Genomic DNA, 19,797 nt, shown 5'->3' on the forward strand with positions numbered 1-19,797 from the left:
ACAATGGCTGGTTAACAACACTAATTTATTTAATTCAAGCAATTATATGATTATAACCATGTGTGATATGTCATATATTTTAAGTTCATAACTATAGTACTATAGAATAAAGCTTAATCAAAAATACAGAAACTTTATATTCTTCATAGTGAAATGGTATCAGTCTTGTCCACAACAAAAACCCAGTTCTGACTTGCGTGAGTGAAAAGCATCATCAGATGTATCAGCCTCCACATCTTCCCTGGCCTCTAATTCCATGCCTGCGTCTCAGCTTTTAGCAGCAAGGAACCTACACTGCAATCGTTTGGTGAAAAGTTGGTGGAAAGTTGAGAGCAGCCTGAGTAGGCTCCAGGGGTGACATTTACCTGTTTCTTCAAGCAATTACTGAGCAGGAATGATTTGTAAGAAATTACTGTCAATGACTCGTCAGCGAGTTTGGCCTTAAGAAGTCTAAGATCTAACATCATGGTTGGTAGGAGCCAGCGAGCTCGCTTCCCCTGGAAAGGGGACATTTGAGCAAAGATTTGACTTCTTGTAATTAGCTTTTGAGTACAAGTTTTCATGATGCAATAAAATGAAGATCCTTGAAGATAACACCTTCTTGATGTACAGGTTCTAAGCTCAGTAGGAAACCTCAGCTTAATTAGCAAATTCATGAGTGAACTGTCTGCCTCATTGTTAAGGTCTATTGATTCACTTTATTTCAGTGGTGGTTAGTTAACAAGTCGTGGGAGGAGGAGCACTCAGAGGCAGGTCTGAGCTGTTTACCTTTTGACCCTCACTCTGTTTCTCTCCTTCTCTCAACACATCTCCATGGATGTCCACCCTGGATCAGACAGGAGGGACAGAATGGCAAAAAGGGAACGCCCTTCGCAGCCCACAGGGGAGACAGATACTACTGTATGGTTATACGGGGCGCATCCCTGTCTGAGAAGTTCTGTGACGGAAAAGGAGGGTTTGCTGTGGGGACTTAGTTCTGCTTTCTAGTATGATGAGGCCTATTTCTGGACAGTTAATGTCACAGATTTTTTAAGGATTATTAATAAGTCTGGGAACCATGGAGCAGTTCATCCTCCAGCTGCTAAGCACCAGCTGCAGACCCTGGTGTGTGTCCCACACCGGGAGCAGCAGGAGGAAACGGAGGGTGGAGGGAGCTAGGAGGCTGGGATGGACGGCTGAGGGGAGCCAGCGCCCCGAGCAGATGGACGGGAAGGGTAGACCCGGGGAAGACTATGCCAAAGGCAGCTGGAAGGCTCTGCAGGAAGAAGGGCCCTCTCCATCACATGTGTGCATGCGTGCTAAGTGGCTTCAGTAGAGTGTGCAACCTTATAGACTGGAGCCCCTCAGGCTCCTCTGTTTACGGGGATTCTCCAGGCAAGAATACTGGAGTAGGCTGCCGTGCCCTCCTCTAGGGGATCTTCCCAAACCAGGGATTGAATCTCTTATGTCTCCTGCATTGGCAGCTGGGTTCCGTACCGCTCATGCCACCTGGGCAGCCCTACCGGCGGAAGGCAAAAGTGGGATGCCTCTGGCTGCCCAAGGGTCCAGGTGATGGCTGACGGTGGCTGGTGAGCCCGATCACGGTGGACACCCCCACACCTCCCACACCGACAGTGACGTCATGGCCTGCAGCCAGTTCCAGCAACAGAAGGTTAAACTGCTCCATAGTTCCTAGACTTATTAACAACCCTTCGGCAATCTGAGACCACTGATAACTATCCAGCAGTGTGCTGCCTCAGACTAGAAAGCATCCTTAGGCCCTGCTTCTTGCTTGTTGGGATGTGTATCGTACAACGGCCTGGCTCCCTTTCATCTTGATCTGCTGGTAGTCAGGAGGGACACGTGCCCTGACAACGGTACCACGTGACCCTAACATGACACGGAAACTTGTCCGTGGCCAGCCACACCCTCTGCAGAACCAGGACGTACGGGAATCTCTATGGAAGTTGGGTGGCAGGGACCACAGAAGTGATGTTTCTCCCCATTTAAGGTAATTGAACAGCATTCAGAAGTCATGTGATTCCCCCCCCCATTTTTGTATCAAGGTGATAAATGTCTGGTGACATTAACCCCAGAAGAGAATGAGTCCCTTTTGCCCGGTCTATCCCTCCATTAAAGCCTGGCAGGGTGGGGAAGGGAGTGGGCTTCAGGACAATTCTGACGCAATTCTGACACATACAAAGTGCTTATAGCTCCCCCCAAAATGCTGCTTTCCCACCCAATGATCTTGTCTCCCCCAGAGTCACGGTTCTGTGCTTTCCTAAGCAACTTGGGTATCAACAATAAAAGGATGTAGGGGGGAAAAACCTATATATATTTCAGACCCATGTGGCATATTGAAACCACCCACAGAATTTCTCTTCCTTTAATCTTCCACAGTGAGAAAATTCCACAACATTCGCTTTGGCAGAATGCTAAAGAAAGGTACATAGTCTAAGGAAATACATACTTATAAAAATCAAGGAAAGAAAATTCTGGCATACATGGCTAAGCTTGACAGCTGATTTTACTTATAAAACCTTAAGTATGAAGCAGCAAAATCCCCAGCAGTTTCCCTAACATCCTCATATCCACAAAGAATCAATTCAAATAGCAGTCTTTTTTCACTTCTGATTAAAAAGCAGTTGAAACCTCTCCTAATGAGACCAGGTGACACTGGAGGTGGGAGTGCTGAGGCTGATTCACTCGGTGGGAGATGCGCGTGAGTCCTCGACGCCGCGCACTGCGAGGAAACACCCCAAGGGCCAGTATATCCTCTGGCAGCTGGGAATACTTCCCAACCAGGGACAGTGGTCACTGGTTCAGGGCGTTTAACCAAATCTCAGAACAAGGGAGAGGGAGAGAGGGCAGAGAGGAAGTCTTTTAACAAAGACTGCACTTGGCCTTCCTTGAACTCCTCCAACCTCATGCCTGGCATTCCTTCAGGACTGAGAAAAGCTGAGCTCTCACAGAAAACAAACAAACAAAAACACATCTCAGATACAATGGGAAGAACATAGCAAACATCAGTCAAGCTCTATCAGCCCAAGTCAAATAAGCAAGATGAAAAGAAAAGGTTATGGTTACCGTGAATATATTTTCTAGCAAGACAAGGGAAGAAAGGAAGTGCAACAGACCAATAAGCCCATCCTCTGAAAAAGCCTAATTCAAGGAAGAGAAGAATGTCTCATAACTGCTTTGTGACATGAATTCAATTAAAAAGATACTGAGCCATGGCAGGCTAGAACAATACAGTAAGATGAAAAAGGAGATTTTAGATCCCAGGAAACAAAATGAGGTCCAAACACTGTTATTTACAGATAATATAGGGATTAGAAATAGCAAGTAATAGAACATAATCTCTTGAAAATGGAATCACTGACCCAGAGGAAAAATGCAAGATAGTAACAGTGAATAAATGTGAAAAAGGCAAGAACAAACAAATGAACAAACAAAGAAACTTGGAGAAATGCTAACCGATATGGAAAACAAACTCTTCAATAAAAGGACAACTGGTATCTCTGAACAGAGATCATAACAGATGGAACAAAAGACATATTCATAAAAATTGAGAATTTCCAAGAAATAAAAGAGAAAAGAAGGGAATCCCCAGATTAAAATGTCAGGAAATTTTTATTCAGAATGCAAAATACCAAGACACAACCTAGTTGTGTTGAACTTTTAGATTAAAGAAAAAACTCTTCAGGCACTCAGACAGAAAATGGAAATCTTGCCTTCAGTCATGATGGCAAAATCTAGAAAGTTCTAGACTGGGGGAACAAAGGCAGTGACCAACCTCCCTCGTCATAATGTTCTTCAAGAAGAAAGGCAGCAGGCAGACCTCCTCAAACACAGACACCATTATGGAAACAGAACACCTACAGAAGCTTCTTGAAAACAGCTGCTTGCATGCAAAGTCCAATCAATTAAGAGCTCATTCAAAATAAACAGAAATAGTAGTAAGGGTCTTCCCCAGGGGCTCAATGGGGAAGAATCTGCCTGCAATACAGGAGACACAGGAGGTGCAGGTTTGGTCCTGGGTCGGGAAAATCCCCTGGAGAAGAAACGGCAACCCCCTCCAGTACTCTTGCCTGGAGAATCCCATGGACAGAGGAGCCTGGCGGCTACAGCCCACGGGGCTGCAGAGAGTCAGACACGACTGAGCAACCAGCAGGAGGCAGGAGGGCCGGGTCTGAGCCTCTCCTGGGCGAAAACGGGGAGCGCTTTCAGCCCACCACTGGGCCAGCTTGCACAGTGACAGCTGGGTTCCCCACACTCCTTCTGAAATCATTTAAGAAGATAAACTCAGCTTCTAGAGCTAAAGAGAGGTCTTGGAGGTCCATTTCCTTTTAGATTTTTGGTTTGGAGAAACCATGACAAGGGAGGAGTGGTTGATGAAAACCCCATCAAGCTGATGTGGGGGTAAGAGGCGTTATCCTAGAAATAAACTGCCAGTCACCACACTCCTGGGGCAACAGCTACAGCGTGCACGGCTGGTTCTGAGCCCACTCCTCCTGTGTGGTCCACGTCTCCCCAGGGATTGCTTTTAACCTTAGTTTTGCTTGATCAGAGAGAGGGGTTCTGTTTGTTTGTTTTTTTTTCTTTATATATATATATATTTTTTTTTTTTCAACACAAAAATATCTAAATCTCAATACAACACTTAAACTGTGCTCTCGCTGGAGGTAGCTACAGTGGAGTTTCACAGATGGTAATTTGGTCTGAAGTCTCCGTCAGCCACAGGGGTTGAAACACTCATTCACAAAGCCCTTGTTTGGCATCCTGTGGTTCAGCTGCTAAAGAATCCACCTGCAATGCGGGAGACCTGGGTTCGATCCCTGGGTTGGGAAGATCCCCTGGAGAAGGAAAAGGCTACCCACTCCACTATTCTGGCCTGGAGAATTCCAGGGACAATACAGTCCATGGGGTTGCAAACAGTTGGACATGACTGAGCAACTTTTCTTCCTTGGCATCCTCCAGTTTTTTGTTCTGAAGAAGGAAGTGGTACCCAGCTCCCCAGGGCCCATGACAGTCCATCATCCTCAGACACACTTGCTGCTCCATCTCCCCCGGTTACGAGGGCCCCCATCCCCCCTCTACCACACATGGCCTCCTGGGAGGGGCGGGGAGCCCTGCTCTCACTCCCACCTGGTGCTGCTTGAAATTCCACCCCCAGAAGTCAGTTCTCTGAGTCACCTCACTCCCCTTCTGCTCAGGAAGTGAGAGGCCTCCTCATTTCTCACAGTCTAAAGGCTCACACTCATGTGGGTGACTCCCCACACTGTGTCTCCAGCCAGTGGTTTGCAAGAGTGTTTTTTAACTGAATCCTTCCTCCCGTCACCCCTCCCAACTCCAGGCCTATGACAAACCTCTACTTAAAACATGATCAAAATGGAGCCTTTTCTTCAGTGTCGGAGAGAGGCTGGAACCCAAGAGCCTGGCCTCTCCTGGGTGCTGTCCCCTCCTGCAGGTCAGCACCCAGCCCAGGCCTCACTGACTACTGACCCCATTCTAGAACTGTCCTCTCTCCTAACACACATTCCCCAAGTTCCCACGGGGCGTCATTCAGAAAGTCCTTCGAAACGGACAGACCAAACCCAGACTGTCAATTCCCAGAACCTGTTGATGGCGCCCGTGTCCCCGAGGCCCCATGACTTGCGGTCTCCCTCACCCGAGTGTCCCCCACCTTCCTCTTTCACCAGCCTCTCCCCCGTACCTTCCTCTTTCCAGGCCACCAAGGCCCCCTGTTCTCCCATTTCCAATCAATTTTTGGCACCAGAGGTCTCTTTTCCAAGAGGTGCCTCCAGTTAAAGACGTGCCAGTGCTGTCTTCTGCCTGCGGGGTTAAGGCTACATTTCTCACCTTGGCATTCAAAGGCCATTCACCTGTGACCAGAGCTGACTGGGGCTTTGCTGCTCAGGGGGTTCCTCGAGGGTCCATGACTCACCCTGAAATCTGCCCTGCTTCTCGACCTGCCCACACGTCCCCCTCAAGTTCCCAGCCAGCATCACCATTGATCTTTGTTCTGATTTGTTCTGATCTGCCCAGAATCCTGCTCCATTCTTCCACTGTCAAAAGTGTGTGGAGATCCTCTTCCTACCTCAAAGTCACTGTCAACTTCACAAGCCTTTACTGATCTGTTCCCCGGACGTGACCCCCCCCCCATCCTCTTTCCATATTATCTTTATAACATCGTCTTCACATTGAGGGGTTTTAAACGTTGTCACATCCTGGTGTTACTCTGTGTTCATAAAATCCTGTGTGTGTGCTTAAGTACCCAGTCGTGTCTGACTCTTTGAGACCCCATGACTGCAGCCCACCAGGCTCCTCCGTCAGGAGGAATCACATGTCCATGTGACTCTCCAGGCAAGAACACTGGAGTGGACTGCCATGCCCTCCTCCAGGGCATCTTCCCAACCCAGCGATCAAACCCAGGACTCCAGCATTGCAGATTCTTTACTGTCTGAGTCACCAGAGGCCCATAAAACCCTGCGGGACACGTAGAGGACGGGACTTAGGCTGCAGAGGCGAGCATCTCAACACGGCGACAGCTCACAGGGCTGTGAACTCACACCCTCCCGCTGAGGCCCCACCCAGTGCCTCTGCCCTCCCACCTGCCCAGGTGTTATCCCAGTTACACTCCCAGGGTCGGGCTGGACCACACGGCTGTGGTGTGCCTACTGTCTAAGCTGGAGGAGAGGGTTACCCCACCCTGACAGCACCCGGCACAGACACAGTCAGCAGTGAAAACAGCCATCGCGGCCGTGCCTACGCCGTGCTGTGCACCTCACGGGCCAGCTGCCCTGCAATTCTGCCTTTTAGACTCTGAAGTAGCCCCCATGGGGAGTATTATAAACTTTGGACAAAGGAGCCACTGAGGCTCAGCAAGGCTTCTGGGGCTGGGGGCCTGGGTGGTGCGCCCTCTGCCCTGGGCTCACTGACCAGCCATGCCCAAAAGACACAGAGCAGGTCTCACCAGGTGCCCCAGACCTTGCAAAATCACCTCTAAGAACAGCTCCTGGGAGAAGATCTGGTATTTTCAAGAGGCCTATCGGAAAACCACTCCGAGAGACTTGAGAAATGTTAAGCTTGCTGATTTTTGCTTTTGTTTTTTGAAAAAATGAGATATGTTTCCTTTCTTCTTCCCTCAACTAATCACCGTCTAAAGCACCCGCATGGTTGTTCTTTTAAGAGACAGGAAACATTTAACTCTTACCAACAAATTTCTGAGGCATAGAGCTCTTACGTTTGGCGACGTTAGATATTCTTTCCAGCACGAGGGAGCGCTCCGATCCCATCTTGCACAGATCTTCTGCCATTTCATTGTGATTAGTTTCTTCTTTAATGACTAAAGTCAAAGACAGTTAGAGAGACCAGTTTAGAAACGCTTACAGTCAAAGGATTCGGTCTCGTCACCCAGCGTTAAATCTGACATGTGTTAAGTGCCTACGAGAGCCAGGATCTTCGCGGAGATTATTTCTAATCTTCCCAGCAACCCTGCCAGCCAGACAGAGGAGGATCAGAGCTGATGACACCTTCCTCATCCCCTAAGATCAGGGAACAAGCACCACCACTCTCCCCAGAAGCTGGACTGTGATTTTACAACTGTGTCCCATTGACAAGTCCTCTTAACGTTTCAAATACTCCCCAGGCCACTCACTCAGTCACTCCTGACAACAGCCCTCTTGCGAATGAATGAACTCTCAGCTAGAAATGACCTAAGGGTCTGACTCTGTCACATGAACAGAGACGTAGGAGAAACGTGGCCACGAGGATGCTGCAGCCAACCCTGGCAAAAGGGGGAAAGAAGTCGGGAGTTCCTGGGCCCTGAACACAGCAACCTGGAAAGTCCAAGAACAAGCACTGTAGGGAATCTAGAAATTGTGAAGATGAGAGGTGATCTAGGGAGTACTTCTAGCTGACCTTTGCTTTGCTATGTTATCCCTCTCTTTCCATAATTGAAGATACAGATATATATTCTGCATAGCCTCTCTGTGTTCTAATTTTTATGGCTGGATTTTTGAAAGTATCAATTTTTCATCTCCCTGCAATTTCTCCTAATATATAAGAAGCTAAAAATCTAAACTGACTTTCTTCCTAATGGCTAATCAGTCCTTCCCAAACCAACCCTGTAGAGTTCACTGAAATCCCACACGCGTGTGGGACTCCTTTCTTATACAGGACATGCTGACTGATCACGTCGTCTCTGGAAGGTTTATCCATTTCTATTATTGATTTATCTGCCTATTCGTCAAAGAGTTCCAGATGACAGCAATGTTTTAATATAACATTGGACATTACTTTTCTTTTTAAAAAATGCCAATTCCCGCTTTTATTTTTCCAGATACACTTTATATTATTCCAATAAGATGGGCAAATTGACAAAATTTGACACCAATTTTGTGCTGAAAACATCCCATGACCCCAGAAGATACACATGTAGCATTCAGACCTTCCTCCTCCATGGCTCCCCTGTGTTTTCTGGCCCCAGCATAGTTTGTGAGGCCAGAAGCAATTCTGAGCATTTCTAAGCACTTTTTTCTTTAGCTCTCCTTTTTAAAAATTTTCTTTCTTTTTTTTTTTTTACGGGTCAGTGAAGCTTAATGGGATCTTAGGTCCCTGACCAGGGATGGAATCTGTGCCCCCTTTACTGGTAGTTCAGAGTCTTAACCACTGGACTGCCAGGAAAATCCCTAATTCTAAGCATTTTATGTTTTCATTGCTTCACAATCAATGCCACGTTGAAAAAATATATTTCAAATCAGTTATTACCACTGGTAAATGTTATTTTTTAGCCTTGGTAATATGGGATTCTTATTAAATGGGTAAACATAATAGCCCACATCCTGATTTATAGGAGGGGTATGAATAAAATCCATAGAAGTCAATTGCACCAGTTGTCTTTTTGATCAAGCTGATATGCTTCTTGATGTGTCCATCCTTTTCTGCAAACGCAGACTCTGTGGCCTGCTCAGGGTGCCTACAGCACCTCGAGCTGGGTTTCCTTTCTGCCAGGCCATGGGGCCTCCTGAGACCCTCAGAGCCACCACAGCGAGGGACCACAAGTCCTGACCTCCCAGACCACTGGCTTCTCTGCCCTCTGATGTATTTCTCCCTAAGCTTCTAATGCAATCTACACACCTAAAGGCTCAAGAGAAACTTATGTTTTCTATAAAGACATTAGGAAATTATAGTGGATGACCAGAAAGCTTCTTCCTAAATAAAATCATACTCAGAAAAATTAAATCTTGGCCAAGTCTCATAAGCCAGGCTTTGTCTTTATCTAAGCCCAAAGAATGGCCCCAACCTAAAGTGGACTGGAGGGGTCAAGCCTGTTTCAGGGCCCACGTGCACGCTCGTGAGGCCTGGTCCTGGGAGGTGTGGGAGGGATGCATGTGAGAAATGCACAGAAAGTGTAGGTCAGCCGGCCCCAGCCCAGTGAAGCCCTCACCCGCTGCCTGCCTGCGCCTTAACACAGCCTTGAAGGACCTTCTTCAGAGGGCGTTTATGGATCCTCCACAAGCGTGAACTTCATATGAGAAGCCTTCTCATCTCCTGAGAACAGGACTGAAAGCCACTGTGTGGAATTCCAAACCATCTGGCCCCCAAAGGGAGTCAGTTCACATCTTAGGACTAAATGAACTGTGATGGTAGGGTACTATGTAACATATACATCCCTGACAGAGGAGTGTGTTGACACGGACACAGGAGACTCCAGCCCCAGGGAGTACCTAATGTGTGCGTTCAGGTGAGGGCATGACACAGATCTCTGCTCAGAGCCTTTCCATGAGGTCGGTCAGGCAGGAATCACCTAACTCCCACCTAGGTGGGCCTAGTGGCATTCGGAAACAGAGTCAGAAAAGAAGCTTGCATCCAGGGCTCGGTGAAGGAGAAGCTCCCAGAAGCCCACTGGACATTAGGGCTTGTCTGCTTAATCATGAAAACAGTGGAGGCAACCTGTGAACTCTGCTGGGGCCTCTGGTTCATCTTGTCATCCCAATTCCATCTGTACAGTTTTGGAGGGAAATTCAGATTACTATCTCAGTAGGCTCCCCTGAACTGCAAGGATATTAAACCAGTCCATCCTAAAGGAAATTAGTCCCGAATATTCACTGGAAGGACTGAGGCTGAAGCTGAAGCTCCAATACTTTGGCCACCTGATGCAAAGAACTGACTCATTGGAAAAGATCCTGATGCTGGAAGAGATTGAAGGTAAGAGGAGAAGAGGAGGATGAGATGGTTGGATGGCATCACCAACACGATGGACATGAGTTTGAGCAAGCTCCAGGAGTTGGTGATGAACAGGGAAGCCTTGTGTGCCTTAGTCCATGGGGTCACAAAGAGTCTGAGATGACTGAGCAACTGAACTGAACTGATCTTCAGTAGGACTTGGCATGGTATATAATATGTCCTCAGTAAATATTTGTTGGGTAAATAAATGACTTATTTAATCATTCATTAAAAGCACTGACTTCCAAGACCCATTTTTTTTAACAGAAAAATGTAATATCAAGTATTTACATTTTATTTTAAAGGACTATAATCATCTTCTCATCCCTTAATCTCCTACTCGAGGATTTGGCCACAAATTGATAAATTATTACTATCATTATTATTGATATCTACTTTCTTCTCTTCCACTAAGCTACAATGCCTTTGTTCTAGAAATAGAACTTACACTTTGAAGGAAGCTAAAAGATAACTTGATGCAATCTCCCCATTTTACAGGTGAGAAGATTAAGGCCCGATGAAATCAAATGTTGGACCCATATTGACCCCAGATCAGTGGGGGACATCCTACTCCTTGATGCCAAGACTACTCAATTTTATTCTGATACTGACTACTCTTTCCTCTCATCTCAGCTGCCATTAGTAATCTGAGCATTACTGAATTCACTTAATAGCACTGAAACACACTTAAAAATGGGGCTTCCCTGTCAGTTGGTAAAGAATCTGCCAGCAATGCTGGAGGCCTGGGTTTGATTCCTGGGTCAGGAAGACCCCCTGGAGAAGGAAATGGCAACCCACTCCAGTATTCTTGCCTGGAGAATCCCATGGACAGAGGAGCCTGGCAGGCTACAGTCCATGGGGTCACAAGAATCAGACATGACTTAGCAACTAAAATCACCAGCCCACTTAAAAACAGGATAGTAAGCCTCATGTTATATGTATCTAATCGCAATAACAAAATAAAATAAATATTAAAATTTAAAACTAATAGCCTGAGAGTTTCCTGGTGGATTTTTTTTTTTATGAGCCATTTATTAAAGTTAGAAAGCTGAATGAGACTTGATAAAATCTCAACTATTCATTTAGCATCTTCTCCTTCATCTGGTGCTAGTGGTAAAGAACTTGCCCGCCAGTGCAGGATATGTAAGAGTTGAGGGTTCAGTCCCTGGGTTGGGAAGATCCCCTGGAGGAGGGCATGGCAACCCACGTCAGTATTGCTGCCTGGAGAATCCCATGGACAGAGGAGTCCGGTGGGCTACAGTCCATGGGGGCGCAGAGAGTCAGACACGACTGAAGTGACTTAGCAGGTACACATACCCCCATCCAATGAGGATTTTCCCAGCAGTCATGCTAAATGAGCAGTGTTTTCAAAGAGGTGAACTTGAGCTGATCTATCCATAAATCTCATGTCTTAGAAAATCAGAAAGGTGCTTTTGACAATACTGCTGGCCCTTGAGTAAATTCAGCCCTTTCCATAGTCTCTATGTTAACGTTTTTCACTTCAGCTTGTCTCAGACCAGAGCCGAACATCTTGAGATGCAACAGATACACAGCAAAGCATCAGAGCAGATGAGGGGAAAATGAAGCTTCCCTTGAATCCTGTGACACTGCAGGACCACAGACGGTCAGGGTCTTCCAATTACCCCATGTCCCAGGCAGATGCCAACACCAAGGGATGAAAACATGGCCTGAACACTCTCATTTGATCCACTTCATGAAAAAAAATCATTTTTAGAGCCAGATTTCACATCTTATTTTGATGACTAAGCACAAAGAAAATCTATACTCCCAGGTTAAAAAAAACAAAAACCACCAAAAAAAAAAAAAAAAAAACACAAAAACCCAGAAAAGTGAAAGCCTGAGGCTTTCAAGGGTCACTATGATCTCAGAAGCTGATCCAGATTTTGAGAGGGAGGGGTTTCACGAGCACGTGCTCCCTGGTGAGAGGAAGTCTGGGAACGCAGGGAAGCAGGAGGCACCCCTAGGGAGACTTTAGTGGCCAGAGACGTCCCTCCGTCCCAGCTGCGGTGGCTCCCGGGCCTGTGCTCTGGCCCAGCTGCATCCCAGTGGGCAGGGGGCCCTCCATCCCCCTGGCTGGGGAAGGGGGGAGCCGGGGCCAGGCAGCCTGCGCCCGCGGGGCTTACCTGGGTAGAGCGTGCCTGGGAGGCCCATGCTTTGCAAGTAGTTGTGGCAGCGCTCTTTGTGTTCCTCTAAAGAGCTCCGCTGTTTATAGCTCCGGCCACAATATCCACATTTGTGAGGTTTACCAACTGCAGGAGACACAATGGAGTTCGAGACCCCGATTAAATAGCGGCCGTACGTGTCATGGGAAGGCATGCAATACACTTCTTATCAAAAAGACAAAAGAAAAAAAAAACCTCTCTATTCTTGAAAGCTAAAAGTATCATGGACTCAGTTAAGATGACTGAATTAAAAAATGTGAATGATCAGGGGCTTCCTGATTGTACCAAGAACTCCTGCCACCTTTTTTTCATTTTAACTTGTTCACTGTCCAGCCTACCAAACTCTCTCCTATTTAAATCACGAAGTCTGTCTTTTAACTGAAGAAAACAAAGCACTGCAGTGTGATGCCGGGGATGCCCAACACCAGGGCAGAGATTGCAGAAGATGTGCCCACGCTGGCAGGATAATACACCCATTCAGCTCCAAAGTCAGCCTCTTGTCCACTTCTCCACCAGGTCTGGCCTGACACTGGTGCCAGATCTAATGCAACCAAAGTGAATTCAACTCCTAAATTAGTGCTAAACTAATAATCTGAGGTCTCAAAGAAACCACAGTGGATAAATAGACTTTAATGAAATGAGCATTCTGTTTTCAACATGTATTTTCTGGTTCTAACTTGGAAAAGCTCTATCTTCTCTTCCAAAGACCCTTAGAAGAGCATGGCTTCTCTTAAATAGAGCGGCCCTGTCCAACAGAATTTACTGGGAAGAAGGAAGTGCTCTCGCCCTGTGCTGTCCAGCACGGCAGCCACGAGCCATGTGTGAGCACTGGTCGGTGCCACTAAGAGCAGAAATTTGAATTCTAATTTTAAGTAATTAAAAAGTAAATCCCACCTATGGCTTGTGGCTACTGTATTGAGCAGTGTACTTCTATACTGAGTTTAGTTCTCCCTGAATTTTATTGAGTGATATTTTACGAAAAGATTAGCACAAATTCATATCACACCTACACTTAAAGATTCTAATAGACAGCATTTTAGGGGATGGAATGGATAAAGGATATTCTATTAATTTCCATCCTAAAGCCAGAATCTTCTCCTTTTCTGCTCATATTGTTAGATTTCACATATTTGAGAGTATTATGTCAAAATCCATGCCATCCACATGTTTGGTGAAATGGCTTCAGCAAAGCTTATATTGGTTAAATCTCTTACTTAGGTGAACAGAAGCTACAGTTTATGAAAACCGGGATGAAAACCAAAATTTGACTTCTGGAATATTTACTAGTGGGGAAAAAGAATAATTCTTTATCTGGAGAAAGTACTGTATCCCTAACATCAGAGAAACAACAATGAAATATACAATGTTGCTTAAAACTGCACTTTTTGTTGAGTATGCCCTTTAGAAACTAACAGAATCAAGATAACTCACTACCTGTCCTTTCTGGGAAACACTGTAACTTCAGCAAATTCCCATACATATGGCCTGAAAACCCACTGCTGTCTGAGTATATGACTGACTTTAACTCTGGAACATAAGTTTTCGGAAGCAACTGAACTACAGTGTATCTTGAAGTGTGGCCCACTATTTCGTAGGAAGGAAGGTCACTAGGCAAACTCGCAACTTCCAAAGAAAGCAGAGAAGAGGGGAGGGGACTGTTCCCACCACTCCAGACCCCCCGAGTCCCTCTTCTTCGTAGGGGACAAGTCCCATAGCCGGAATCTCAGGCCACCACCAGTTGCCGGGGAAAGCTACCAGGCTGACGGCAGCTTTTAGTGGAATGGGAGTGCGGCCACTTCACAACGGAATAGAACACAAGCACACTTGGGTTTGTAGACAAAGGCTGAAGTCTTCGTTTTGTTCCCATGAAACCATTTTGTGGAACCTAAATCACTGTTGTTTTTTTCTTCCCCCAGGAGCTGTGTGTCAGTGGCACTTTCTGATGGCAGAATCACCAGCAGCCCTGGATCAGTGACGGTTCTCTCCCTCTGATTTTATCTACTCGCTCACCAGTGAATCCTTAATGGAAAGACACTGTCCAAAGTGTGCGATGTTGCTAGGCATACCTGGAGCAGGACACCACCATGCCACAAATGAAATAAGCAGGGATGGAGCCAGAATAACCTAAACCATGGCATTAGATGTTTCTAATTTCACTACAGGACTGATACACAGGAGATTTCTGCTGCCCATCACAGTGGCCTGGGATGACCATGGTAGGCGTCAAGCTAAGACTGAGTCTGTTTTTTCTACCAAAGTTGTGCTGTGTGTCCTACCAACTCCAATGCAGTATCACCACCGGCTGCACCGGTGTCGGCTTGCCTCTGAAGGACCCTGGTGGGGTGGCTCTGTCCCAGACCTCCTGGTGGACTCCGTACACAGATGGTGTACCGATCTGGAGCCTGTGGGGACCCTGCAAACCTTCACCTCTCGGGGGACAACACATGCACTCCTTATCGTCCACGCTGCAAGCACCCGAGAATGCTCGCTGTCACGGGGTCAGCGTCCCACTTTGGGGAAAGGCCGTCTTCCTGTCCCCTGTAGCAAAGTCCTCCCAGCCCTCAGCAGCGCCCTGGCCCAGGGTCACCCACTGATCTCCCGCTGTGGGAGGGGCCGCTGGCTTCAAGTGGCTCCTTCCTCAGGAGAGTTTAGGCCGCTCGCCCACACCACGCCATCCTGGTTTTCTAAGGGCATCTAGGAGCCTCCTCTATGCTGATGGTCAGGAAGGAGGTCAGAACAAGGGGAGATGGCTGGGCCAAGCACCTGAGACCCAGGCCGGCAGCCTGCCCCCCACAACTGTCCCCAGGGCCTCCCGAGGAGCCCCTGGAGGAGGACATTCCCCCATACTCATAAAAGCCCCCCAGCCCCTTTCAGGACCACTCACTGAGCCATACATTCACTGAGAACTTTTCCAAAGGTGAACCCAGAAGCCTCTCCCTGGAGACCCGCTGTCTCCTCCCTGCGCCCCTGCCGTCCCTACACATGCATCGTGGCGCCCAGCACACACTGCGGCTCTGCTGTCTCTTCCCTGGGGAGCTCAACAAGTGTGTGAAGGCCTCAGACCCTGGCATTAACTACACTCACTGTCTAAAGGGGAGAGACCGCCTGAGTCCAGGCCAACCTTCTCCAAGGACATGCACCCCCTCCTCTGCGGCAGGGGCCTCTTTTGAGGTGGTGCCCTGGGGGTGATGGGGAGCTGTTGGTCTAGACGGTAAGCCCCCTGAGGGCAGGGGAAGGGCGTGATGTCAGACGCCCCCAGGGACAGCTCACAGGTCTCACTCTGTCTTCCTCTTACCTGGAAGATCACAGGGTCACTGGATGATGAAACGCCAAGGAATTTTCTATGGAAGCAGGAGATCTAGTATAATCAGAGGTTGATCTGGGCTCCCAGGCTGGAGCACTTCAAGTACTGTGAAGCATTCACAGGTACCATCGTCTCACTGAGACCCCAATTACCCGGATGGGTTTACCACATTCTGGTAACAGCTCCAAATTGGCCTCTCCCACTGGGGCCTCAGTCAGCCTCTGGTGTGACTGCTACATTGGGTCCCTTTAGGCCCATTTGGGGGTGTACCAGGCAACACCAATCAGGACAGAATCACCTTTGCAAAGAAAACTATCCCCATGATCACCCCCGACCTGCTCGGCCTTAAACAGCAACGAGGGTGGCTTCACAATGTTCATGGAGAGATGTATTTGGAAACTTCAGGGCATTGGCCGCAGACTCAGGACAAGTGCAAGCTGGTAAAATCTTTGCAAAGAAAAACCCACTTACCTGAAAAATGGAATGAGGAGGACTGCTCTTAAAATATTCTAAGATGAGACATGTGTGTGTGTGTGTGCACGAGCTTGTGTAATATTTCCCCACCCTTTTCCTCTGGTTTGTTGAGAGACCAAAGCACGTCGGGGGAGGGCGCTGATGCTCCAACTGGGTGCAGCCAATGCCCAGGGAACTGATCCTGGGAGTAGGGCTGCCCCAGAGGGAGCCAGGCGCCCCCGAGCTGAGCCCGCCTGCGCCCACCCAGGGGACCTACCGGAGTGTGTCCTCAGGTGGCCGGTGAGGGCGTCCCGCCGGCGACATGCGTAGTTGCAGAGGTGGCACTTGAAGGGCTTCTCCCCCGAGTGCAGCTTGATGTGCCGGAGCAAGTTGCCTTTCTGCGTGAAGGAGGCCCCGCACTGGTTGCACTGGAACGGTCGCTCTCCTGGGGGGACAAGAGGGAGAGCGGTGAGAGCGGAACTCAGCAGGGACAGAGGACACGACGAGAAAGTTGTTTCCCACGGGCCCGGTGACTTCCACCGGCTGCAGGTTTGATAGAACATGAGGCTTTCAGACTAAACCTGCCAGTTCCTTAACGCTTCACTGGTTGGGTCAATTTGATCTGAAAATCTAATTTTTTTCCCCTAAATCAGAATGGCACATCACAATGCAAATTCAAACTCATTTAAATAAAGTGACTGCAACATTTTGTGATGAAGAGCCACTCTTCCTGATCAGCAGTTTTGGAATAAACCAATATCCAATTTTGCGTGTTGTGGCATTTGGTGGGGGTTTTAATGTGGCTTTTTTCAAAGGGTCTTTAAAATATGCCACTGAAGCAGCAAAATAAAAAGGAAACTCATTAAAAATGCATTTCAGGATCACAAGTTCATTTCAGCGTTACATTCTTATATTTAAATGAAAGGCACTTCATTATAACAGTTATAATAACTTCTTTTCATTTACATTTTCCCTGTATTTTCCCTTTCAATTTCTTCTCCATTACCTGTCTGTCCCTATGCAGGCAAATCAGGAAAGAGACAGACAGAGTGTGAGGGTGGGAGGGAGAGAAGGAGAAGGACTGCATAAAATGAGAAGTTGAGAAACCGAAGGGAAGGTTTCCATGATCCAAAGAGAAGTCCTGCATCTCCCTCAAAATCTGAGCTGCACTGAGGGTCCTGGCTTTTTCCTTTGCCTCATAATCCTGCAGCCTTGAAGCCAGTATTAAGTCTATCCATATCTACTGAAGTCAGTTATATTTTCAGTACAGATATTCTAAGAGACGAAATTCAGTTATTATTAGGAACTCTTTCAGGAGCAGAACCACTGGAGTGGTAACAAAAGCAACAACAGAACAAAACAAAAAACCCACTGGACTCTCTGCTGTGTGTCAGCTCATGTCCCCAAAGTCTGAACCCAACAAAGGGATGAACGGGCAGATGTGATCAAGAAACATGCTACTGACTAGTCACAGGACTCAGAACCTAAGATCAGTGAATATTTAACTCTCACTTAAAACAGGGATACATTTCTCATGTTTAAGTAAACATCAAAACTCTTTAGAAAGTGCTTTTTTTTTTTTTTAGACAAAAAGCTTTGTATGACCATGATATCTGGTATTGAGATACTATGAAAATGCATTTCCTAGTAACAACTTTACCTTAGGGAAGAAGAATGTATTAAAGTGTATTTTAACAATTTTCCCAATAGATCTGCATGATTTTGGTGAACAAGACAGCACTTATCAAGAGCAATTAGAAGTGCATCTGGTACTACTAAATCTGCACCAGATTAAATTTAGAAGCCTGTGTTGGCATCTGAATTTCAAGATTATCATCATTCTTAAGTGGGAGGGATAGATGTGCTACTGGAAAAACTGAAGTGAACTTACAATGATATTCAGTTATAGACCATTTGGAATCCTAACAATAACAATATATTTGGAATTTTCCAAAGTCTATATCTAGATTGGATCTGACTGAGCAGAGGAAGTCCAGCAGATGGAAAGGTGATGGTAAAAGTAACTAACTTCCTCAATCTCTGAGTTACAAGCCCACACTAGATAAGGAGATTACAATAGCTAGTAGCAGGCAGACCCAAGGAGCATCTAATAGAGATTGTTAATTTTCTACTAGAAGCACTTCTGGGCCTTCCCCCACACACACGTGTGTGTGTGACTGTGGTCTTCAGCTCCAAGCAGATGGAAGAAGGAAGAAGTCAGGGTGACTGGCAGGCCAGAGCCTTAGGCTGAGTGTTCTAGAGAGCTAGGCGGTCCAACACCATGAATATGGTCATGGCAAGGATGTGGACCATTCCTGGTGACCAATGTGCCTCGGTGTGATCCCTGCCCATTGTGAAGAGCCCCCTCTATGCTGACGAGGTGCTGGGCCCCCAGCTTCTCCTGAGGTCTGAAAGGTTGGAGGGGACACCGGGTCAGACCTGCCATCCAGCCACTGTCTGTCAGCAGAGAGAGAAAGGACAGATGGTTACGGTCATGGATCCCTTCAGCAGAACAGGGACCATGACTTGAGAGTGAAATTTGTCTTCTAATTTGAGTCATCGGCTCTCATGTAGCCTGCTGGGCCTGGTGTCTTAATTCCACTGGCAAGCTTTCCTGGAAATCTATTTGTTTCTGACTGTTGTGCTGGCATGAATATGTAACATGGGGCCTGGGGACTGAAGTGATGACAAGGAATCCAACCCAAGGTGGCTTCCCTTTGGAGGTGTTAGCAGGAAAGGGCCCCGGAGCTGGACGGCGGGACTCGGCTCACAACACCTGGTCCTTCGCTGCCACTGCCAACTGCTCGTCCCTACAGCATGCAGCTGATGGCGAGTGAGCCCAAGCTCCTCCAAGGCTGTATTCCCTTCTAGTTAATAGGGATGAGGAGTTTTGTATCATTAATTCAAAGTTTAGTTTGTAATCTCAGTGACTCTATAATCTGTCATTTCAGGGGCTCTCTGAAGAATGCCTAAGCTTCTCTTCATAACTTAATTGGGTAAAAAAGAAAGTCCATGGACACCTACATCATAAAATTTCTGATCCTATATCCAAAGAAAGTGAATTCCTAAGCATACTGAGCCACCAGGAGTTGCCTGGGCTTACTGCAGTCATGCCCTGGGTCAGCGATCAGTGCCAAGGCTACGGCTGTCCAGTCACTAAGCCATGGACAAATCTGTGCAAACCCACGGACCGCAGTCCACCAGGCTCCTCTGGTCATGGGACTTTCCCAGGCAAGAACACTGGAGTGGGTGGCCATTTCCTTCTCCAGGGCATCTCCCCGACCTGCGGACTGAGCCAAGTCTCCTGCTTGGCAGGTGGATTCTTTACCACTGAGCCACCGGGGAAGCCCAGCACCCAGTGTGAGGCTATGTTCACAAAGCGTAAAGGCTGCACCTTTTCACCTACGGATGGACACAGAGCGGGCACAGGGATGGCCAGGATAACCATAACTCGGACATTTTTCTCGATGCTTCCTATTAAAAACCCTGTCATTTAGAACCAGGACGCTGCACACCTGTATGGTGGGGTGCTCTCTGCATCACATGCGCCTCTCCTAACAGCCTCTCTCTGATTCTCCCGGGAGCCCTCAGCTTGGCAGGAAGGTGTTCCTATGACGCTTGAGTTAAAAAAGGGAGATTGAGCAGCAA

At 47.3% G+C, this 19,797-nt stretch overlaps 1 protein-coding gene across 6 annotated transcripts in view; it reads right to left on the reverse strand.

The window, feature by feature from the left end:
- The window catches only part of IKZF1 (IKAROS family zinc finger 1), a 91,523-nt gene that overhangs the window by 1,327 nt on the left and 70,399 nt on the right, over positions 1–19,797 (reverse strand). For 4 of the 6 annotated variants that reach the window (XM_065939802.1, XM_065939801.1, XM_065939798.1 and 1 more), the window contains 3 exons: positions 16,427–16,594; positions 12,354–12,479; positions 7,196–7,327 (listed from right to left, as the gene is read on the reverse strand). In XM_065939802.1, coding sequence (XP_065795874.1) covers positions 7,196–7,327; positions 12,354–12,479; positions 16,427–16,594 — 426 coding nt within the window. The remainder of the gene's footprint in view (positions 1–7,195; positions 7,328–12,353; positions 12,480–16,426; positions 16,595–19,797) is intronic. The other 2 variants (XM_065939803.1, XM_065939800.1) reach the window with 1 other exon arrangement.

This window comes from Muntiacus reevesi, chromosome 6 (genome assembly GCF_963930625.1).
Source record: "Muntiacus reevesi chromosome 6, mMunRee1.1, whole genome shotgun sequence".
Taxonomy (NCBI): Eukaryota; Metazoa; Chordata; class Mammalia; order Artiodactyla; family Cervidae; genus Muntiacus; species Muntiacus reevesi.